Consider the following 25,395-nt stretch of genomic DNA (forward strand, 5'->3'; position numbering starts at 1 on the left):
TAAGGTAGTGTTGATCTTATCGTTTGAATCTCAGACAGGCCAACCTTATAACAAGCAAATCATCAAGGTGTTCAAAAAGGTGTGACTTTTGTAGTCTAGAAACCTCTTTCGAAGATGGGATTCTTGGAATTAGAAAATATATCTAGGATGCTGGTAACATTTTAGAAGATCATTTTGGGATGAAGCCCCATAAAAATCGATGGATTTTAGTGTGTGCGAACATAAATATGACCTTAATTTTCATTAAAGCAATTAGCCTAAGGCTGTGTAATATTGTTTCAAGTTCCAGTAATAATTTCATGAGGAATACAATACTCCCTTGCAAAAAAAGAATCTTCTTTTTAAATTGGAAAGATTAATATGAATAAACCCCGTGTCATCCCAACCATTTCTATAGGCTAAATTTGTACAGCCAAATATTTATCAATATAGCAAGAGATAAATGTAGATTTCATAAATCTGTCAAGGTATTTGTAGTGCACATTAGACTGCAAAATATTTTCCAGTGGTTACTGTTATTGAAATTATTAAAATATATCTTCAAAAAAAAAAGAATTTGACACATATATTTCAACCTAAAGCTACATCAGTTGTCGTAAATATGCAAACAGTTGGCTCAACTTTGTATTTAAATATGTTACATCATCCATGTTCCTTAGCAATTCATAGCTATATTACGTACAGTTAGATATATGCTAAATAACATATCCTTCTTTGTAATTGTATACATTATAAAAAATGCTGTGCACCTTTTTACCCAAAATAGAAAACTTTGCAGAAGAATTAATCTTAGAAAGCAGGAGTGCAAAATAACAAATATTTTATTAACATGCCAAGAAAACTTCTCAATGAATTTCTTACCCCAGTTTAACTCAAGTTTTGTTTGGATAGAAATATAAACCTAGGGGGAAAAATATCAATTGTTAAATGCCTATGATTTTTTTTTTGTTTTGTTTTATTGTATAGGACCATGATTTTAAGCTGTAAATTTTGGTGCTCAACAACAAAGGAAATCTTGAATAAAACTAACAGATAATAGCTGCCTCCTCATTTAAACAGTGATAGAAATACAAAGTATTTGTTTCCTGAAGGGCAAAGTGCTAAATCTAGCACTGTGTTTTACTGTTCACCAGTAGCACTTAGTCTATAACAGATCTAGTAATATTGTTAACTGTGGTTTCCTTTCATCTGTTGATGCAGAATAGCAGGGTTTCACACTTCCTTGGACATGAAAAGATTTTTACCTTGACTTGTGACAGCTCCTCCATTAATCTTCCACTTTTTATTCCAACCGTGCTAATGCTAAAATTCTCAGAGATGACTTCAAGATAACCTCTTTATAAGTAGAAATTGGTCAGGGTAAGGGGAAAAAAAATCAAAGATTGTTTTTCTCTTTGCAAATTTGAACAACTTGTTTTTTTTAAAAAGTGGATGATCATTTCCTCTAAAAATTATATATACAGTAAATATTTTGCTAGTTGCCTGTTCACTTATGAATAAAATGGTTTATCAGATGACTAAAAAAACTGCAGTTAGATTTTTTTTTATATCAGTGCAGCAATAAAAGACATAAAGACATAAATTCCTTCCGTAGGAAGGAAACAAAGAATCAATTGCTCAAAAAGAGAATTCTCCGATTTGTTTACGGTTTGTTGAGAGCAAAAATGCCTGTTTCCAGGAATGGTTTTCTTCTCTATTCCAGAACTATAAACTATAAAAAGAATGAAAATGTATCAAAATCATGGGAAGTATGCAGGCAGTACTGCAGTGATGTGCTGGGATATGGGTAATAATGAAAGAACTAATTAATTTTGCATCTTATTTGTATATTGGTACATCAGTGTTAAAGTCAGTGATTCGTGTGTGAGTGCCAGCAAAACAGCAGAAAAACCTACCCAGCCAGGCAATGAAGGCTGGACTTTGGGGGACAAGGACGAAGCCCCCATAACCCCTAAATAATAGTAATAATAATAATAATAATAATAATATAATAATAATAATAATAATAATAATAATAATAATAATAATAATAATAATAATAATAGAAAGACTGTGGCAAAAGCAAGCAAGGGTAGTACCAATAATGATAGGCGCCTTGGGTGCAATCCCAAAACAACTGGAGCACCATTTGAACACCACTGGCATTGACAAATTCGCCATTAGTCAATTGCAAAAGGCGACCTTACTAGGAACTGCTTCCATCCTGGGATGATATCTGTAATACCATCAAACATCCACATTTGCCTATCCCAGGTCCTTGGTAAGCATTCGATAGATAGACAAAAATGCCAAATATGGCTGACTGTGTGATTATCAATAATAATAATAATAATATAATAAAGTTGGAAGGGACCTTGGACATCATCTAGTCCAATCCCCTGCTCAGGCAGAAAACCCTATACTTATAAATAAACTGCAAATATTTGATAAGGCTGATATTGTTCAACAAAGGTGCTTTTCAAAAAGCAATTAGACTTCCTTGAGTTTTTTTCTTTGAAAACATTTGCTTCTTGGATGAGAAGCAAAACGTTTTTCGGGGGAAAAAACAAGAAATTCCGGTTACCTTTTGAAAAACACTTTTGGAACAGCCATGATTTGGATGATTGAGAATCTCCAGAAACACACTGCTCGACATCATATTGAAGTTTTAACCAAGGTGACCATATCAATATGTACAGAACTATAACTATTCATTTCATTTATCTAGAGTTTACCATAAAAACAGTGTTTATCCACAAGTAAAACAGGGTTATTTAAGGAAGAGGCTGAATGATTGCCAAATTATCTCCATTCTTAAGTAACTATTGATCATAGAAGAATGCACTTTGCATTGGCACTACAGTATTTTTCATGTCTCCTGCATGGGTTCTAGTTGTCTGCATCCTACGTGCCCTTAAAAATCAACATATATTTCCCAGAAGAATCGCTAAGCAACTTTAGCTTAGCAAATTTAAACATTGCCTCTCAGCATTGTGCTCTCCTCTCTAGCCAATTGAGCTGAATGGATGGATCCCTGATTTCCAAGCAATGAAGATGCTTCTGAGACTCCCACTCTGTTTGGTATAGTGTAGGTTCAGCTGGAGCTAAGATCATGGCATATACTCTGGTAGAGGGAAAATCACTCAGTGGTACACAGACCTCTAAAATTATTGATCTTTGGGTCCTAAATAGCGATATGCATAAACAAACCAGTAAGAATGAATTGGGATTTCTTCTTGGCATGCATGTTAACATAGAGGGGGATTACACTGCAGATGTATTCCAGTTCCTTAGAAAGCATCTTATCCCAGAGCCATGGCTGGAACAAAAAGAAATAGCAGCTAGATTTTAAAGGATCATATACTGTGTGGAGGCAATTGAGAAACTATATGTAGATGTCTTAACTATAAAAGTGAAATATGCTTCCAGCTTGTAAAGATATCTTTAAAGAATTATATAAGTAGATGTACATTCATAGTTACAGAGATTGCTTTTAGCTATATTAAATGATTCAATAAAATACAGAAGGAACTTTTTTTAAAAAAAAATCCTATCTCTATATTTCATGGCATTTTGGAAATGGATAATACTTTAGTATAAAATACAGCCTTTCTTTACAGTTTAATACCTAGATGATTGTATTTTCAGCATTCTATTCTATTCATCAGTTGTCCCCAACAGTTATTGATAGGTGACTTGACAAATTTAGGGAGAAATTATTCTTGACTAATAGACTCCCATCCTATTGTCTTGACTAAATTGGGAAGGCAACAACTCTAAATAAATGATAAATATGTTGTCTTTGGCCTTTCCTTTTCAGCCTGCTCAACCTAATTTGAGTCTTTGGCACCAATGTGTTAATGCAAGGTTTGTTCTCTTCAACATGATGGCAGGTGACTTGCATTTCAGAGTCTGATAGATTTATAGTCTTTGATCTTTTAACCAGCTCACAGCCATGAAAACATCAGTTCCTCTTCAGAGCAACCCTGCAAATTTGCATTCAGCATCCCCAAGCATATTTATTAGGTAATTATATCAGGGTCAACATTTATTTCCCATTCAGTAATGTCGGATTAGTAGCAAATCACAATCCTATGTGTTTTTAGGCAGAAATAAAAATGGAATTATAAACCTATCTTACTACACTCCATAGGATCTACTTCTGAATAAATAGGTCTAGTCTTTCAGTGAAAGGTCCTGTATGATTAAGAGGCTATCATGCGTAGCATTGCAAAATTAAGGTGATTTATAATAAGCAAAAGAACAATATTGTAAATAATAAAATCCTTCTCCAAAAAATGCATTGTGATAGAATAAACCACACAAACAAAATATTAAAACCATTTCCAAATATTGTTGCTCTTCAAATAACAATTGAAGGTATCTGTTTCAAAACACAAGATCTTATTTGATTTCTATTTTTATATAATTCTAGACTAGATAGAGAAATCCAAATAGCTTCTTTGGCAAGGATATTTGACATCAACAGAGGGATAGCATCAAGATCACGAGAAGAGATACTACAGCTTTATACAGCATTAGTGAAGCCACATTTGGAATATTGCATCCAGTTCAGGTCACTGTGGTTCAAAATAAAATGCTAAGGCTCTAGAAAGAGTGCAGAAAAAAGCAACAAAGATGATAAGGGGTCTGGAAACTAAATCATGAGAAATGGCTAAAAGAACTAGGTCTGTCTAGCCTAACAAAGAGAAGGCTTAGGGGGTGACAGGATAGCTGTCTGCCATGAGGGTCTCTCACAGATAAGAGAGGGTCAGCTTATTTTCCAAAGCACCTAAGGGTAGGGACAAGAAGCGGTGGGTGGAAGCTCGTCAAAGAGAGATCCAATCTGGAATTAGCAAGAAATTTCCTAACAAATTAATCAATGGAACAGCTTGCCTCCTGGAATTGTGCGGGGTTTGCAAGAAAATATTGGAGAATTATTTGTGCAGGATGGTATAAGGTCACCTGCTCTGAACAGGGGATTGGACTAGAAGACTCCAAGGTCCCTTCCAGCTTTATGATTCTAGTCTAGTCTAGTCTAGTCATAAAGTATCTAGTGCCAGTACCAGTATATCCTTTCTAATATTTTTAATATCCACTTTGAGGAGATGCCCTGCTTGGGGGTGGGGGTGGGGGTGGGGGCTTCCTTTGAGATTGACCCAGAGTTTAAGGCTACCACAGAACAGAGGCTAATAGTCTTGAGTCTGGTAGTAGGATTTGATCAGGTCGTATCAATGTTGAGGAAACTCTTCTGGCTATCTTTCTACATAATGCTGAACTACTTTAAGCTGATCTAAAAGATATCCTTATTTTGAACTGGAATGTTAATCAGGGGTTTCCTAAGTGCCAATGCATCCTATATATTATCAGTGAGGGCCTATAGAGTATAGAAAAGGACATGTTCTATTATTGTATCTACTCTCTAACTTTCATCAAGAATCGTGAGATGCTCTGGGTTCTGTCCTGTGGGAGTATTATAACCCAGAACTTAAACATGCCCCAAACCTGCTGGCCTTTTGTAAGACCAGGTTTGTTATAGAGCCTGGTTTGTAGCTGAGCCATTTAATGGTTGTGTTGTTATTGGTTGGCTTTTTTTTAAATCTTACCTGCTGTATATTTTATTCATTATTATAATTTTCAAGTCTTGTTTTAAATCAGTATACAGAATATAAATGGATTGAATCAAATCAATCAATCGTTGGCATATTTCAAAGCTATATCTCTGTGTCAGGCCTGCCTGTTGGCTAATAAAGTTTTGTTGATTAGTTTTATTAGCCTTATATTAATTATTTTATTATACATTCTTCACAGTTTAGAAATTATTGGAATGATACGCAATTTAAAATATGTTTTATATTAGGAGCCTGTAGAAAGCAGGATATTGTATGTCTATGTATGAAAAGATTATCATTTCTACCTCAACCTCATGGAATAACCCAGAAGACCTAGTGGAAAATATGCTTTTGATTCTGTTTTCTTACTTCCTCTATTATGCACCCATATACCTGATCATCTACTAAATATTCATATAAATCTCCATGAATAGTTCCAAAGTCCTGCAAGATTTTGCAATTGGTTTTTGTTGGGACATTTCAGCTAACATAGTTGATCTAAGACTGCTGTATGTGTCTGTGAAATTTCAATTTCAATTGTTTTTGAAGAAAAAAGTTATGATTACATGCCCACAGTCTGATGTGTGAGTTCATCAAAGCTTAACAGATCAGATCAAAAAGAATAAAGTTCAGCTTTCCCTTTCTCTCATTTTTGTCCCTTGATGAATACAATATTAACATTAGTAAACTGCCTTTGATAGAAAATCAAGGTTGTAGAAAAACCTAGAGCTTTCAAAGCAGGGCTGCATAGACCTGAATGACCACAGGAAGGCAGCAAAACATTGTAGTTTTCTGCATCTCTTTGCTACCATCTACTGGTCATTTGGATTTTTGGAGACTAGATGTCATAACCTTAAAAGGAATTATGCCAATTGTTTCCAAGTACAAACACTAGGCCTAATTATAAACTGCTGATTATTCCATCCAACTTTTGAGCAGACATTTAGTTTCTGGTAGAAAAAATAACACCTGAGCTACAGCAGCTTTGTCCACTGTGGCCAGTGACTGTGCTGGTTAAAAAATTTGTAAGCTGTAGTACCAATCATCTGGAGAAAATCAAAAACACCAACCAGATTCACAAAGGCCCATGCCAGATAGATGAATAATAGCAAGTTGTGTCATTGCAATGAGACCTTACAGAGATTTCTGAAACTCAGGCTAGAAATCAATTTTAGAAGCCATCCGATAAAAGGAAAAAAATATTATTCCAAACTTGAAGTGTCATGTTAAAAATAGGTGACAGATGGGACTTCCGGTGGTTAAAGCGGTGGAGATGGCGGCTACTTTGTAGCCGTCCTCCTGAGAAGGTGTCAGATCCGCGGAGCACAGCGTTTACCAGCTGGCCCGCGGCTCGCAATCCCCTTCCCGGGCGAAGGGAAGGGGTAGAGATCGCATGAATAGAGGTAGAACCTCTTAACTCTCCCTGGATTTTTATTTTTAGGGGGGTAGAAAGAGGGTTCCCTCGGAGTTCATTGCCTTCTCCGCCTCTCAGCTGTCTTTGTTTCTTCGGAAACAAAGCGAGACGCCGCTACCATCTCCGTACTTAAAGAAACCGTGAGTAATCTTAAACCGGACAGAACTGTTTAAAGGATTTTATTTATAGTTTAGCTTTATTTTATTTTTCTTTAGTTTATTTAGTTTATTTAGTATCTGCTGATTTTTTTTTTTTTTTTTTTTTTTGAGCTTTCTTTTTTTTTTTTTCGGGCGGAAAAGTGAGAGTGAAAGTAAAATGGCGTTTTGAAAGTTTTTTCCTTTAAAAGACGGATCGGCTGAATTGTTGTTTAATACTGCTTTTTTTTTACTTTTTTTACTTTTTTATTCTTGGGGACTTTTAGATTGATCTTATTTTATTCTATTTTATCTTATTTTTAATTTTTTTTTGGATTACTTATTTTTATCGGTATTTTTAAGAAGAAAGGAAGATAAATTAAAATGGCTTCAAAACGACAACCAGCTACTGCAGCTTCTAAAGTAACTTCTTCTCCTGCTACTTCTACTGTGCAACAACAACTTAAAATAATACCCTCAGTGCAGCAACCTAAATCCACTCCACCTTCACCTCCCCCATCTGGCACATCAGCACAAGACATTAAAGAAATAATGGTAAGTGCTGTCTCACAGTTTAGGGAGGAAATGAAACAACTTTTGGACCAGAATAAATCTGAAACTAAGGAGGAAATGAAGAAAGAGATGAAGGAGCTTTTAGAACAGAATAATGCTATTTTGAGGGATGATATACTTCTAGCTCTATCTGGAATGGCCTCAGTGGTTGTGAAGCTGGACTCCAGAGTAGAGGAAATTGAAGAAACAGTTGAACTTTTGGATTATAAATTTCAAGATATGGAGAAAAAAGTGGAGACTTCACAAGATGATATTCTTATGTTCCAGTATAGACAGATGGAATATGCTTTGAGAATAAGGGGTCTGAAAGAAGATAAAACTCAAGATTTGATGGAAATGGTGATTAATGACTTGGCTGTTATTTTGAATATTGATAAAGAAGAGTTACATGGGGATGTGGAAAGAATTTATAGAGTTAATTCTTGGATTGCAAAACAGAGGAATTTGCCTAGAGATGTGGTGGTATATTTTGCTAAGAAGTCTTTGCGAAATCAGATTCTACAAATTTTTTATAATAAAAGATTTCAGATTGCTGCCCAAGATATTATTATTTTAAAGGAAATTCCACCTAAAATTTTAAGAAGCAGAAAAGATTTTGCTTTTTTAGTAAATGAACTTAAAGCAAGACAAATGCCATTTAGATGGGAGATTCCGATGGGCATTGTTTTGAGCCATGCGGGGACACGTTATAGACTTAATACAGTTGCTAAAGCTAAGGAATTTTATAAAACGGTCCTGGGAGCAGGCTCTCCTTTGCCCATGATGCATAAAGTCTTGAGTGACAAAGAGATGGAACAGAAATCTGAAGGTACAGGGATGATGACTGCTGGACAGGTGGTATGGATGTCTCAACCAGAGGTTAAAGAACAGAGAATGACCCGTGCAGCACATAAACGTAAAGAAAAAGAACAACAGAAAAAAGAAAAAGAAAAAGAAATTGAAGAATCTACTCAGCAAATTGCTTCAGTGCCGGTGGGAGGAGCAAGACCCAAAAGCTCTGCTACATATTCATCAGCAGCAGAATTTGAGCGGATCTTCTCCAGGCTGAAGGCCAAGGGAGATGGCAAAGCTCCTGTCCTGGAATGTTAATGGATTAAACATTCCTCAAAAGAGAAAAAAAATTTACCACTATTTGAAACAACATAACAATGATATTATTTGCTTGCAAGAAACTCATATTACAGCTAAAGATCAAAAATATTTAAATAATCCTCGCTTGGGATCTCATTTTGTATCTCCCGCCCCTGGGAAGAAAGGGGGTGTGGTAATCTATGTTAAACAGAATTTATCTGCTACCTTGTTAGAATCAGATCCTTACGGAAGATATGTTATGCTTGAACTTGGTTTATATGGCAAGAAAATTCTTATTGTGGGGTTGTATGCACCAAACCAGCAACAGGAGCAATTTTATAGGTTACTACATCAGAAAATAACTTTGTTGGACTATAGATCTGTGATTTTAATGGGAGACTGGAATGGTGTCTTAGATATACAAATGGACAAAAAAGGCTCTTCTACCTTTTTTAAACAGGCTAAATTACCTAAAGCCTTTTTTGATATGAAAGAAGATTGGGAATTGAGAGACTATTGGCGTGAACGTAATCAAGAAGAAAAGGATTTTACGTTTTTCTCAGATAGACACCAATCTTTCTCAAGAATTGATTTCTTTTTGATCACAACAGATTTATACAACAGGGTGAAGAATGTAAAAATTTTTCCTAGGACATTGTCCGATCATAGTCCAGTTTGGATGGAACTGTTTGTAGAGAAGGAAGATAGGAGATCCTGGAGGGTGAATGAGAATTTATTTAAACAAGAAAAAAATGTTCATAAATTAAAGGAATGTTTAAAGGAATATTTTACTTTAAATATGAACAAGGGAACATCAATGTCAATGGTCTGGGATGCAAGTAAAGCTTTCATGCGTGGTATTTTGATAAAAATGAATAATTTGCATAGACAGAAACAGACTCAGAAACGGAAAGACTTGGAAGAGGAGATTAAATTAAAAGAGAAACTTTTAATTTCAAATCCCTTAGATGAAAAGGTTAAAGGAGCTTTAAAATTGTTAAAAACACAATTTAACATGCTGATGGCTGATCAAGCTGCAACTAATTTGCTATTTATGAAACAAAATACATTTTGTAATGCTAATAAACCAGGGAGATGGTTGGCTTATCAGTTAAGAAAAAAACAGAAACAGAGGAATATAGATAAAATAAATTATAATGGTAAATTGGTTTATCAGAAAGAATTGATTAAGAAATCTTTTTTAGAATACTATCAAAAATTATATAAGGGTACTAATATTCAAATTACAGATATAAATAATTATTTAGGCAAAGTTAACTTTCCTAAATTAACAGAAGATCAGGAAAAAAAGATTAACGGTTTAATTACTAAGGAAGAAATTGTTACAGCTATTAAACAATTGAAATTGGGCAAAGCGCCGGGTACGGATGGGTTGACATCTATTTATTATAAAGCTTTAGTAGAAGAGATGATTCAACCGTTGTGTGAACTGTTTAATAATTTATTACAGGGGTTAGAGATCCCTCCATCCTGGCGTAATGCATTTATATCATTGATTCCAAAAGATAGTCAAGATCTTACTTTGCCTAAAAATTATAGGCCTATATCTCTTTTAAATGTGGATTATAAAATTTTTGCAAAAATTTTAGCTAACAGGCTTATGGGGATCTTGCAGCAGTTTATACATAGGGATCAATCGGGTTTTATAACTGGAAGGTATATGAAGAATAACGTTAGACAAATTATTAATTTATTAGAGTATTTAGAAAAGAATAACCAAGTCTCTGCAGGCCTGATATTTTTGGATGCTGAAAAAGCCTTTGACCAAGTGAATTGGCAGTTTATGCTGTGTTTAATCAAGGAGATGAATTTTGGACAAAATATATTACAAGTATTATCCAATATATATCAAAAACAGACTGCTCAAATTATTGTAAATGGGGGTTTGTCAGAGGCTTTTGTAATAGAAAAAGGAACAAGACAGGGATGCCCGTTGTCTCCGTTATTGTTTGTTTTAACACTGGAAATTTTGTTGATTAAAATTCGGGAGTCTCAAGAAATAAAAGGAATAGAAATTAATAAAAAAGAATATAAATTAAGAGCCTTTGCAGATGACTTGGTTGTTACTTTGTCTCAACCTGTTTCTTCGGTGGTGAAATTATTACAATTGATTCAACAATATGGACGTGTTTCTGGCTTTAAAATTAATAATAACAAGACCAAAATATTAGCTAAAAACATGACTAATGGTGATAAACAGGCTCTAGTTAACTTAACAGACTTTGAAATTGTTGATAAGGTAAAATATTTGGGGGTTACATTATCTGCTTCTAATGTAAAATTGTATAAAAATAATTATGAAAAGCTGTGGATGGAGGTACAGAAGGATTTAAAAAACTGGAATAATTTACAGTTATCCCTTATGGGCAGAATTGCAGTTATTAAAATGAATGTCCTGCCAAAGTTTATTTTTTTGTTCCAAATGTTACCTATCTTAAAGAACGAACGTAATTTAGATGAATGGCAAAAAGGTATTAATAAATTTGTTTGGGCAGGGAAAAAACCAAGGGTGAAACTTAAAATAATGCAAGATTTTCGTGAGAGAGGTGGACTCAAGGTACCAAATATGAAATTGTATTATGATGCTGTAGTATTGACATTGATTAGCGACTGGGTGAATTTAACAAATACAGAAATACTTCATTTGGAAGGCTGGGACCTATTTTTTGGATGGCATGCCTATTTAATATTTAATAAAAAAGTGGATTGGGTTTTTAAGTCTCATATTATAAGAAACTCTTTGCTAAGAGTGTGGAGAAAGTATTATAAAAGTGACTTCAAAATACCATTATGGGCTATACCTCGGCATGCCATAGAAGGTATAAGGAAAGGGGTAAATATGGACAAGGTCTCTTACGTACAGTTACTAAGATGGGATGGCCAAGACTGGCAGTTAAAATCTTTGGAAGAATTAACACATGAAAACTTAACTTATTCATGGTTCCAATATAGACAAATAGTGGATAGATGGAAGATGGATTGTAAAATGGGCTGGCTTAGAGAAGATGAAATTTTTTTAAAACAAGTAAGAGATCAAAGGCCAACCCATATTAAGAGAGTTTATGGGGTTTTAGTGGAATTAGATTCAGAACTTGAACTAGTTAAAGATTGTATGATTAAATGGGCACAGAATATTGGTGAAACGATTTCAATGGATACTTGGGAACTTATTTGGATAAGAAATGTTAAATTCACACAAGCGCAAAATTTAAGAGAGAATTTTTATAAGATGTTTTATAGATGGCACCTTGACCCAAAGAAAATGTCCATTATGTACCCTAATCTACAGCCGAAATGCTGGAGATGTGGATATTTGGATGCTACCTATTACCATATTTGGTGGACGTGTAAGCATATAAAAGCTTTTTGGATTAAGATATGGTGGAATATTCAAAGAATTTTTAAAAGGAGGGTAAAATTTACTCCGCAATTATTTTTACTAGGTATTGTTATTGACTGTGATGCTAAGGAGGTTATATTGATGTTAAATTTGATTACAGCCGCTAGGTTGTTAATAGGACAATATTGGAAGAAGGAATCTTTGCCTACTTTACAAGAATGGTTTCATAAAGTTTCGTATTTGGCAGAAATGGCAAAGATTTCGGCTTTCTTAAAGGAGCAATCTCAAGAAAAATTTTTTGCGGTATGGGAAAAATGGATAAATTTTATACAACATAATTTGGATATGGAAAAATATTATTTAGCCTTTTTATAATTTGTAATGATTGTTTTTTCTTTCTTTCTTTCTTCTTTTTCTTTTTTATATATATACATTTTTTATGTATTATTATTTATATATATATTTTTTTTTATATATATATATGCTTTATTCTTCGTCTACTTTCTTCTTTCTTCTTTCTCTCTCTCTCTTCTCTTTTTATTTTTTTTTTTCTTTTTTAGTATATATTATTCATTTTAAAGTTTATGTTATGTATATTATTATTATATATATTATTACTGTGATTTTTATTATTATTATTAATTATTTTATAAATTGCAAATGTTATTTTTAAAATATTTGTTAAATAATCCTATATTCAGTTCTGGGAAGTCGGGGGGGGGTGGGGTGGTTGGGGAGGGGGGGGGTGGATTTTTATTTGTAAAACTTTTGAAAAATTTCAATAAATAAAAAAAAAAAAAATAGGTGACAGATGCATTTTAAAATGATACAGACATAAAATTATTGCCGTGTGAAAGGCAATACATTACTGAAGTTGTAGAATTATGGAGAAATCACTGTTTCTTTGATGAAATAATCAGCATAAAATAACATTTTTATATTAAGGGAAATTGCAAAGTCATGGGATATTGTCTGCTAAGTTATTGGTTCTGGCAATGAAAACAGATTCACATATACTGTTCAATTCCTATCCCCTGCAGTTTTCCAACATCTAATGTGTTGTGTACATTCAGCAGGGGGGAGGGCTTCCTTAATTCTTGCAAACAGGTGTAGAATAGCCTTTAGGACAGTGTTTCTCAACCTTGACAATTTTAAGGCATGTGGACTTCAACTCCCAGAATTCCACAGCCAGCATTGCTGGCTGTGGAATTCTGGGAGTTGAAGTCCACATGCCTTAAAATTGTCAAGGTTGAGAAACACTGCTTTAGGACTTGGCTCATACATGCCTGTGCCATTGCTTATTATGTGACTCCATTGAAAAGATCTCCAAAACCAACTTCTGCTTTTCAGCCTCAGATATTGCTACCATAGAAGCCACCACTGAAAATGGCAGCCACAGGTTGGAATGATAATCATGCATGAGCCAGACTCAGGCTTACTCAGATCTAGTTCCCAATACTACCTTTGGTTCCTGAAATTATGTCTTATTGCTGTTAAATAAGAATAGCAAGAACTGGTTTACCTAAAGATTACTGCTCGGGCTTACAACTGGTAGAGGTTAAAATGTTAGATCATTCAAATATTGCCGTATGCTAAATAAAATAAAATAAACCCAAGTATTCAGGTTATGTAAAGAAGAATGATTGACCTAATCCACCAGAGTTAGCTTTTTAAAATAAAATAAAAGGCTTATATCACTGCACACATAAACAGCAAATCCCATTGGTCCCAATGCATTCAATTTACAGATCATTTTTTTGTGACATATTCTGGACTGTAGCCTACTTGGATTCTTTTGTGAATCAGTAAATGTTACAGATTAGCGTTCATATTAAATGTATTAAGGCAACGAATTCAAGCTTCTGAGATACAGGTATTCTATTTATTCTCTGGATCCTGGTACTAAGAGCAGAAGAAAGCCCCATTTTGGTAAAATCTATGTTTTGGTGATCAGCTAAATAAAGAATAAGGAAGACTAAATCTTCAGCCATTCCTTTCTCTTTTCCGCTAATTGAAATGAAAAGCAAACATTAAAGACCAACCACACAGCATAGTATCCTTTCAACTTCTGTTAACAGGGGTATTAAAAAAGGCCTTCCCCAATATCAACTGGAAAACACCAAGTTATAAAACCCCTACTTAAAAGTAGAGGTGTAAATTCAGCACATGGGACTGTTTTCATCTAGGGAACCAGTTGATTAGAGGCCAGATGTCTTAATGAATTGGGAAGTTGCTGTCACGTCTCAGCTAGTTGAGATTGTCACTTCTCAGAGGATCAAATGTTCACATGGAAGGGTTTTGAAGAGCATGTGATCTTACAAGTGTGTGAACAAAGCATACCACTTGCACAGGACACCACTCAAAACAATACTGATGCTTATGGGTATGCAGTTAACTCTGCTTATAGACAAGTGCCAACAAAGTCTCACACAGGTTGTCTGCTTCCCTGCAACCTGAAAGACAAAACATGCACAACCAATTGGATTCATTCATGTATTTGAGACCTATGGTTTCACAATAGCTAGCCTTTTTTCTCAATATTTGTATCAAACAATCTCATGAAAAAATCCACACATCTTGGAGAATGAGGGCAATGTTATGCCCCTGTATTTTCCAGCTCTGGTGACTGTCAGTTTCAACATGCAGATATTCTCCAGTTCAATAAATATGGTGACCTTGCTTCACAGATGGTTCAAACTCAACCTCCCTCAATCTGGTACCCTCCAGAAGGGCTAGACTTCAGCTCCCCAATCTTTCACAACCTTGTCTCAGCTGTCAAGATGATCATGAATGACAAATCCGGACACTAGTAGCAAGACTGTAGATTGCATTCTCAAGAAAATTCATATTGCTTCTGTCCCGATATAGTTAGCTCTTAGGTTGAAATGGTTTAATTCTAAAGGGATGGTAGAAATAAATGAGTTGTGATTGCTTGTTAAGTCATTATTATATTGTTTTGCATTTTAACTTTTACTGATCAAATTTATCTGGTTGTTTTTATTTAACAGATCATTTCCATTTTGGCTGCTCTGGATCCATGCAGAATGCCTTAAAATAAATAAATAAATAAAAATAGAAATGATTAAGTATGTGTAGCCAGGACAAGTCAAGACTTATTTTATGCTGAAAATCATATTTGATTAAATAGACTAAAGGAATCATGAATAGAAATTATAGTTTTATTACAGGGGGAAAAAATCAGAGCAATCTTGTTTGATGCATGTTTTCAATGGAATTCCCCCTCCCAAAAAGTGAATTTGACACAACGGTATCCTTGTTTAAGATTTAAATTATTCAGTAGAGATGTATGAAATGCATAAAACAAATCTTTATTTGTTTTAATTTCAAAAGTATCCATTTTTTTCTGTTACTAAGAAAAGCATCTGCTTCCTCCCTGTAGCATTTTAAAGAAAAAGCTGCTCATTAGTAGCATTTTACTATTGATAATAGTTTATTTTAGCAACCTACTTATGCATTTGGAATTAGGAGGAAGGAACTCATTATCAATAGCGAATGAAGATTAAACGTCTGCCTTCAGATTGCTGAATAAATTAATGGAGTGAAAAATAAAGCTGCCATTCAGGCAGAAAATGCCTTCATCATTTTTCAAAGTGTCATTGAGCAGACCTATAATATTAGCTCCATAACTCAAATAAGCTTCAGTGTTATGGGATTACTATATGACAAAAATGATCTCACCCAGATTTGTATAAGATGGAGGAAAAGGTAGAGGTCAGGGATATAAATTTGTGCTTTTAAATTTGTTAAAGTAATGCAGTATGTACAACTTACTCATTTCAACTCTTTCATTTCCTGGACAGGCCAGAAAAGCGAACAGTTCCATGAATCTATCTACAGTATATGAGCAATTAATAGTGTCCTCCATTTGTCACTATTCTAATATATTACTAATGTGGATAGGCATTACTATATACTCCCACCATAAATGTGTGATAATGCTGTAAATAGCTTCAGTAGTAGGGTTTGTATCTTATTTCTTCTTTAACAGCGTAGAGAAAATTTAATATTCATTTCTGTAATATTAGTATACAAGCGGCAACAATTTACCTCACAACTGTACATTTGTCAATATTACATCCTTTCAAACGTGTGCTTGCAAATAGGCCTTAACTAATCTAATCAGTAAATTAAAATCCATAAATAATACATGTTTACCAGTTCAAATATAGGAAGCCACTTTCTACCACCGGAGTGTTGTAACCGGTAAATTGTCCTTTAATTCCTTAGACATAAATCTTTCAGTCACAAATATGAAATGGAGGAATTAGCTGGTAATCTTTCCAAAAGCAAAAACTTGGAGCTCCAAGTATATCTCAAAGGTATTTTTAGTAATATTAGTTATAAATCGTGTATTCATTTTCATTACATACCAGACTTTGAAATGACATTTTAAAGAGAGTCCATTTCTACTTTTTCTCCCACTGATTGGTCCCCATAAACAGCTGCTTAAAAGAACTGGCTTGTGTCCTCAACTGTCCATCCAGCAAGAGAACAATACAGTACTTACATTAGAAAGAACCATCTCTCTTGCAACCTCTGCATGGCCATCTTAATATCCACCAGAGAAATCAGATTTGTGGGAAGCACAGGAAGTGCAAAAAGGAATCCAAAAAAGGGACTATCTGTGGATGTGATGTTGGAGGCAGCTCATTACTAAAGTCATTTATAACACTATTTAGTAAAGAGATCTGTATAACATAGAATACCTTTGGGTATGGTAAATAACCAGCTCTATTCACAAACTGCCTAAAAAGATACGTACTTCTACTAAGCCACTGTCTCTGATAAGCAACAGGAAAAGGGAATGGAAAATTAATTTTATTCTTACTAACGCTGAATAAAGAGGTGCTTATGATGCACAGGGGCTTTATGGTCATAAAAGAAGACTGTCTCTGCTCTGCATTCTTTGTGAAATGTCATCTATCTTCCAGGAGGAGGAGGAGGAGGAGGAGGAGGAGGAAACAGCCTGACAGCAGGTAGGACAGGATTTCATTGAACTGGTGATCATCTAGACCAGTGATGGCGAACCTTTTAGAAACCGAGTGCTCAAACTGCAACCAAAATCCACTTATTTATCTCCAGGGGCTGGGTGGGCGTGGCCCACTGGGTGGGCATGGCTGCGGTGGTCACAGCAGACGGGGTGGGCATGGCCAGGGTGAATGTGGCCACCTTGATGTTGCTCGTGGTGGGGGCCGGGCAGGGTTGGGGGAGTTCAAGGGGGTCTCTGATGGGTGGGGCGGCCAGGTGAACCGGTTGTTAAATTATTTGAAACCCACCACTGGTCACTTCCAAAGGCTATGTGCTCACTCGCTTCCTGCCCACCATTGCATCCAAAGGCTGCTCACTTCTGCCAAAATCTGCTCCTTTTATAGGTTCCCTTCTCCCTGCCCAGCTCTCGCAGCTGTTCCCAGACTCTGCGCGTGTGGAGAGAGGGGGGGGAGCAGCCCAGGCCCAAGTCCTCTGTTTGGGGCGATGGCATGCATGCCCACAGAGAGGGCCCTGAGTGCCACCTCTGGTATGTGTGCCATAAGTTTGCCACGACTGGTCTAGGCTGTGGCCTCTGGTCTGTGCCCAATAGTCCACTCCTAGCTCCATTACTGAGTAGGACAAAACAGCTTAAGTACAGTATTAACAGCCATTAATTGGGGCCTCAAGTTTAAGAAGCTATTCTACTTGCCCTTCCCACTGCATTTCTCCTTGCCTATCAGAACTCTCTGGATATGTTTCTCTGGATTCCTTTCCTGCTATGAAAACTAGACCACTGAATACATACTAGGAGAGAAACATGTTAATAAGAGGCACAGAAAAGGCAGAGATGAGGATTTTGACCTTCACATCAAGACTGGTACAATTCTACATCTCACCTGACACACTCCTGGTGTTTAAAATTTGATGACACATCCTTTGGGAGGGGTAAATTATGCTCACAAATTTTAGTGCCACTTTATGGAACATCACTTCCTGCTTAAGCCAGTTTATATATGAGACTATATTAAATAACATTTCCTTCACCATACTCTTGAAAATATCGCTTGGAGAATAACTAGACAACTATAATGGGAAATTATTAGTCTTTTCACAAAATTGCACTTCATATTGTTCCTTTGGGAAGCGAGGATATTGAAACTCATTTTAAGCCATTCTTCAGAGATAATACAGAAATACCCTTATTCCTCTTTTAATACAGCACTATGTCATTTTTCATGATCACAATAAAAGAAGCAAAGGGAAGAATGAGAAAAAAACAAGAGCCATGAATATGCCTTAGAAATTAAATACTGAGTTTAGTTCAATGCAATGTGGATTGAAAATTTTTTTTCACTGTACAAAGAAATGTATGAAAACAAGTACATAAAAGTCTATGGAATTAAAATAATACATCATCCTATAATATCTACAATAACTAAGAAATTGTTCTTAAGAGCAAACTGCACATTAAGTTGAATACATAGTTTTTAATGCTGTTTAAAATGGTATTTAATTTGAATAAAAAAATTGTCAGCCCAAAGCAGACTCTTGATCCCAAACCAATTCCCATTGGAAATCATCTTTGATTTCTATTCGTACTAATTATGCTGATTGTAAGCCTTTCATATCCTTTAAACAGATAGTTAAAATATTTTTGTTCCCATCAGATTTTAGGGCAACAAAATGTTTAATTTTCATAGCCATGGCTGTTGTTTTTTCTTTTTCTGACATTGAATGTTGTGTTCAATTGTATTCCTATTACATTGTTGTATATGGCTTTGAGACCTTTTTATGGAAATAAAATAAAATATTGAACTAAAGGGCTGTGATAGTTCCATATCAAATATTTCTATTTGGTGGTGGTTATTTCAACATTAATGTGAATTAAAAGTAAAGGGAATACTGTCAACAGAATGCTACATACAAAGTCTGAAGATAAAGGTGGGGGGGGGGAGGAGAGAGGAGTCTACAGAATAAGCAGAACTTCACTTGTTCAATGTTGGATATCACACCATACACCCCAGAAAAACTTCCTTCATATACAAATTAAATGGGAAAATTATAATCAGAGATGCCCATTCAAAATATCAGAGCAAGAGATATCAGAAATAACGCCCTTAGCTGCGATTATAAGATTTGCAATAGTGGCAAATATCTGTAAGTCGAGTGTAGGATGAGGGTGAAAGTTCGTTCTCTGAGCTTGTGGGTTGGTTTCAAAAATGTTTCATCACCAGGGTAGGTAACATCTAAAAACGCCACTGAAGATGTTATCTAACCCGGTAACGAAACGTTCGGAAACCAACCCACAAGCTCGGAGAACGACCTTTCACCCTCACGATTATAAGGCTTTTGGAATAATATCTTTTAAAAGTATGGGGGTGCATTGTGTACCTTGCAAACTCATTCAGTTTTATTTATCAAATTTGGAAATGTCCCATCTCCCTCACAGAGGGACTTTGAGCAGTGTGCAAATAAAATATTTTTTAAAAGTATAAAATTTAAGAGACAAGGTTGAATAAAAAGTCAATATTAAAAGGTAATTAAAAGGTGGGGGAAAGCTTTCAAGGTGCTAACCAACCCCATAGCTGAGTCCGTTCTGTGAGCCCCAAGCAAGGCAGCAGAGTCATTTTTCACATCTTTCTAGGCCAGGAGAATGGGTGCCTGCCTCACTTCTGGGGGGGGGGGATATTCCACAAGGTAATTGCAATGGCAGAGAAGGCTCTCGTTATGGACCCACCAGTTGAAATCCTTTAATGGATGAGGTCTGCAACATACCTTTCCTGTCTGACTGGGTGAGACTGGCTGATATAATGGGGAGAAAAATGGTTGTGTAAGTAATCTGGTCCTATGGCAGGTAGGGCTTTAAAAGTCATAACTAACTGCTTGAATTGGACCCAAAAGCAAACTGGCACCCATTGCAGCAATGTATAGCAAAATGTGCATATTTAAAGAAATATATAATATCTTAACAGCACATTCAACCCTGATCGAACGCATCGTGACGTTCCTTTCTGCAAATTCAAGGCTGGGCAACTCAGCAGTGGGAAAAAGGTTCTAGGTCAGAATTCTGTAGGTTCCCTAAGTGAGTTTAGAACAAAGGAATGATTGAAACCAAGCTTATCTTGAGCTCAGCAGTTGCATCCAAAAGTGTGTCTTTTGAAGAAATGGCACCTGTCAAAAGAACAGATTCTTCTTCCCCCTGCCTTCCACCAAGCTCTTTCAAAAGTTGGGAAGGACCCAGAGCAGAGCTGGAACATATCTGGGAGATTGCAAAAAAGGGACAAGAATAGGGAGATTCCCATGAGGTTACCACAAGTGTGTTCATGTGATATTGGACATGGCCAATAAGATACAGCACGACAATTTCCTAATGGGATACTGGTATCAGTGTGAGGTTGAAGAGGCTGTAGGCAAAAGGCAAAACTTTCCCGTAAAACAGTATGTGGTTACAGTGGGGAAGGTGTTGACCAGGAGCAAGGGGACCCAAATCCATCACATAAAGCCACTTGAGAAGCAACCTGGAACTAAGGAGAAATTTCCTGACAGTGAGGACAATCAACCAGTGGAATAGCTTACCCTCAGAAATTGTGAGCGCTCCATCATGGAGATTTTTAAGAAGAGACTGGACATCCACCTGTCTGAGACGATATAGGTTCTCCTGCTCGAGCAGGGGGCTGGACTAAAAGACCTCCAAGGTCCCTTCCAGCTCTATTCTATTCTAGATTCTAAATTTGGGCCAACTTACACTGGAGGATGCTTTTGTGGGAAAAAATGAATGGTGGGAGCCCTATGTATGCAAACTTGACCTCCTGAAAAACACAAGATGAGACACCAGTACGGTATACATTTTAATGAAACAACTTTGATATCAACTAAAAAGTGCTTTACTAGAGCACAGGTAGAATAAATAATACCCAAAGCCCCTTTTTCATGTGCTTCATTAAACCTTTGATTCTGTCCTTTTTTTTTTTTTTAAAGGAAAGCCTTTTCAAGAAAGGTGCAGAATTCAAGACCACCAGCTTTCTCATGTGCTAGGAAAGTGAGATGCATTTAGGCGACGGGGTGCCCGGCTAGCAAAAAGGAAAGAGACCCTCTTCTTTCTGACTTGAAACAATCCCTCAAGGGATGTTTTATGTGGTGGGTTTCGCTGCCTAATCCCCCTGGGGGCCCGGTTAACATATCAAGCAGCCTAGCCCGATGGCCTTTGCCAGGCGCTGCTCCTGCTCCCTGCCTGGGTCGCCCCCCTCCTCTTTTTCGCCCTCTCCTGTCACTGAGCCGAAATGGCCTTTAGCCGAAGGGCGCTAATTAGCCTAGCGAAACGGAGAAGACGCCGGCCGGGGAGTTCATTTGGGTCTCCCCGCTCTTCATTTGAATGCCCGCCACTCCCTTGGCACCCGGTGGCCCCTTTGGTCACCAAGCCCCCCCTCCCGCTCCCATAAAAGCTTCTCCCGAAGCCAAGACCCCCGACGTGGCTTGCATGCGGCCGCGGGCAGGACGCCGTGTCCCCTCGCTTGCCTAAGCCTCTGCCTCAGGAAGGGCCAACCGAGAGCATGGACGCCGAACCCCCTCCTTTCTTCTCCTCCTCCTCCTCCTCTTCCTGGGACTGGAAGGCCGGCGGCGGCGGGGCTCTGGAGCTGGGCCAAAGCTCGCCGGCGCAAAGCCTGTCCCCGTCCCCGTCCCCGTCCTTCGACTCGTACGCTTCTTCGCCTTATCCCCTGCTGGTGGACCTACCCTGCGGCGCCGGCGGCGGGAACGAGGGCGGGAGCACCCTGAGGGGATACCCGCTAGGGGAGTTTCCCTCCGTCTATCTTTCGCGGCCCGGGCAGGGCCAAGGTCAGAAGGGGCCCAAAGGGCGGATGTCGGTGCAGCGCAGGCGAAAGGCCAGCGAAAGGGAGAAGCTGCGGATGAGGACGCTGGCGGAAGCCTTGCACACGCTGCGCAATTACCTCCCGCCCATGTACACCCAGCGGGGCCAGCCGCTCACCAAGATACAGACGCTGAAATACACTATCAAGTACATCGGCGAACTCACGGATTTGCTGAACCCCGTCAAGCAAGGACAAATGCCTTGAAGGCTTTGGGGAGCTTTGTCCTCTCTGGAAGGCAACCGTCTGTCAGATTCCCCCCCCCCCACGCTCCACTTGACAGGCTTCGGGTCTTTTTTTAAAAGTGACATTTTTACGAACAAATGTGGTCAAACCCCTTTCCAGTGGAGGACGCAGTCGTGCGGCTTTGTTGGGAACAGTACAGAAGTGGTTTGCCCATTGCTTTGTTCTGGGATGTGTCTTTTTCATTGACTTTTTGATCTGCAGTCCTGGGATTTCCTCATGGTCTCCCATCCAAGTGCTATTCCTACTTAGCTTCCAAGATGGGTCAGCTATTACCAGTTGCCCAACTGTTCAAAAGACAATTGTTCAAAAGACAATTTGAATCAATCCCTTATTCTAAATGACAAGGGTTTGTGGTATTTTGGGATGCTGCACAAAAGGCTCACGTTGGACAGGCATTGAATCAAATATAGGTGCTGATGAGACTTCCTTTTTAAAAAACTGCAATGTTAATGTGCCAAATTTCATTTAATTGGGTATACCTTGAAATGGCAACCAATGGATTTCTTAAAAGAAAAATACTTCTCAAATCCCTACATATTTTTTGGTTATGTCTATTGTTTGATAGGCACTTTATATTAGCAGGAAGAATATGTTTATGGTTAACATACATTATGGTATTTTTCAGTAATTTCAATGAGAAAAGTCCTAAAATGTATAAAAAGGTGATTCTGATTGGAGCTATTTGTGTTACAAGCCTGGCGCATAATTGAGTTGAGTTTACATAGATGTAAATTGCATTTTTGATCAAATAATACTTACTGTTTTTTAGTATGGGACATCATCAGTCTGGCCCAAAATAGTTGTCTTCATAACATGGAGGTCAGTTTTAATGCAGATGCATTTACTGTTTTTGTAAATATAGAACTATTTTTAAACTGATAATTGGGTGTTGCTCAATCTCTCAGTTATCAAAATCAGGGGAAAGTAAGGTGTGGTTTTTTAAATTTTTGTTAATAAATATAAATAACCCATATAAGGGACATACTTTCAGCGTCCTAAATTGAATACAGTCCAGCTAGGATTAATCCCAATGAAAGCAATGAACTTAATCATGCCTGGAAAAAATTTCATTGACTTCAGTGGAAATTATCTTCAACTATTTATTTTTTTTTCCTACACATTTCTCTATAAACCTTAGCGTTTGCCCAATAGCTGGTTATAACACCCCAGATGTTCCTTAGCATGACAGAAGTCATATAAATTCATCTGAAATGCTTCTGTAGGGGAAACTGAAATCCAAATCAAAATATGTGATTTCAGCTCATGTGCAGACAAATTATGGCTCCTTATGCAAGGCTATATATGCCATGCACAGTTGAACTTCATGGGCACTGACACATTGATTGCACACTGTTCTTAGAAGAAAACACCCTTTGAACAGGAGCATTATCAAATCTGAAGCAGCCCATCTTGGTAATTTGATTGCTGCTTTATTAGTTGTAAGGTTATGTATTCAGTATATTCTGTGTGCTTGAGGATATGTTAGACTGCAAATGTATGTGTTAAATGCCAATCAGAGGTTCTCATGCTCAAGTTCAATCTGGCCATTGTTGAGTGAGTCCCTTGATAGACAGTATCTGTCCAGCTGATCTGGCAGCAGCTCATTGCTTAGGGAGTTCATCGCACACATCTTACTTTGAAAAAGATAACAAACTTTCAGCATGATTCAAATAAGCTATTTTCCCCTTAGCCATCTGGGGTAGGGTGGGGTAGATATCAGGAGATGCTGAGATCTGTGGTACTGCATTTAAAGTACAGTGTATCTAACTCTGGTCTTTTGGTTCCCCTCTGAATGTGATTGTTATTTTTCCAGAGAACATGCTGGCAAATTTTCTACAGTATTACAAATGAAGGAGAGGAAAGTAGATTTGCATACTCACAAATCATGTTTTATTCATGTATATTTCAAAAGCATCTCTGGGCTTTGGGGACGAGCATAATCAGCTGGAGAGAATAAAAGAAAGAACAGAAAGGTTTTGTCTTCTTAAATAAAACATCATATAATCTCTCAGTCTTGATAAATGATTTCAAGTGATAGCAAAGCTCTGCCATGGCCTAAAACCCGTCATTACAATGCAGAAATTCTCCCTAGCCTAACAGCCAGCTTTCATTTCCAAAATCATGCCCTTAGCAAAGGCTGTTCTCTTTTTGGAAAAGCCGTGTGTTGTTCCATCGCATGGAGGGAGAGTGCATTTCCCTGCTTTAGGAGCGGAGTGACAGTCTTAATTCAACAGAACATTCAGGAAATCAGTGTCAGAGGCTACATACTGTACATCCCAAGGTAAAAAGAAAAAAAAAGAAAAGGTACATTATCAATTTTGATTGAAAATAGATTGCATATGACCTCCCCTTCTCTCCTTCCACCCTCTCATACCAACCAAAACAGAGGAGAAAGAAGAGCTGGTGTGCTGCTGCAATGCAGATGGAAACTGAAAAATAAAAGAAAGCAAGTTCACCTTTTCCTTTTCCTGTAGCAGAGAAACGGTAGCCGTGATGTGAGATGAAAAAAGAATGATTAGAAATAATGGGACAGAGGGATAGGTTTTCCAGTGTCTGATTTACACTATTGGCACATCCAATTGCATGATCAACAGTTTGGGTTATTTCAGTTTCCTTTTACTTTTTTTTAATATAGGTACAATGGGCATACTTATGTCTTTTCTCCTTTTATATGTTAATTACAAACATCTTTACTTAAAAAAAATGGGTTTAAAGAAAGGGAGCTACAGTCATTCTTTCCCACTCTGACTTTTTCATTACATATGGGATTTTTCCTCAGAATATTAGTAAGTATAGGTTATTATGATGTACCAAGAAATAAACTGGAAGGATGCTTTTCTAAGGCACACACAACAGTTTTTTGACTATAACTAAGGAATTGTATCCACCAGTGGAACTTCTCTCCAAAGAACTCAAATCTGCTTTTGAGGGGGGTGTTGTGGGTCATGCAGAGGAGTGAAGGGCTAAGCATGGGGAGCTACAGGAGATACACACACACACACACACACACACACACACACACACGTGCGCGCGCAGATGCTGCGGTCCTAGAAAGAGTGCGAAGAACAAAGATAATGAAAGGGGATCTTGAGGCTAAAACATAGGATGAATGGTTAAGGGAACTAGGTATGTTTAGAGTCAGACTAATGAA

At 37.1% G+C, this 25,395-nt stretch overlaps 1 protein-coding gene across 1 annotated transcript; it reads left to right on the plus strand.

Annotated features, from left to right (window-relative positions):
- Positions 1-21,547: 21,547 nt before the first annotated feature.
- MSGN1 (mesogenin 1) lies at positions 21,548-22,205 on the plus strand. Its single transcript, XM_039369328.1, has one exon. It carries the CDS (start codon positions 21,684-21,686, stop codon positions 22,203-22,205), a length of 522 nt encoding a protein of 173 aa, XP_039225262.1. The 5' UTR covers positions 21,548-21,683.
- The last annotated feature ends 3,190 nt before the right edge of the window (positions 22,206-25,395 follow it).

The sequence above is a fragment of the Crotalus tigris genome, unplaced genomic scaffold, assembly GCF_016545835.1.
Source record: "Crotalus tigris isolate CLP2741 ecotype Arizona unplaced genomic scaffold, ASM1654583v1 scf7180000021046.533783, whole genome shotgun sequence".
In the NCBI taxonomy this organism is placed as follows: Eukaryota; Metazoa; Chordata; class Lepidosauria; order Squamata; family Viperidae; genus Crotalus; species Crotalus tigris.

Coding starts and splice junctions, on each gene's coding strand:
- MSGN1 (XM_039369328.1), top strand. CDS start 21,684: ATGGACGCCGAACCCCCTCCTTTCTTCTCCTCCTCCTCCTCCTCTTCC.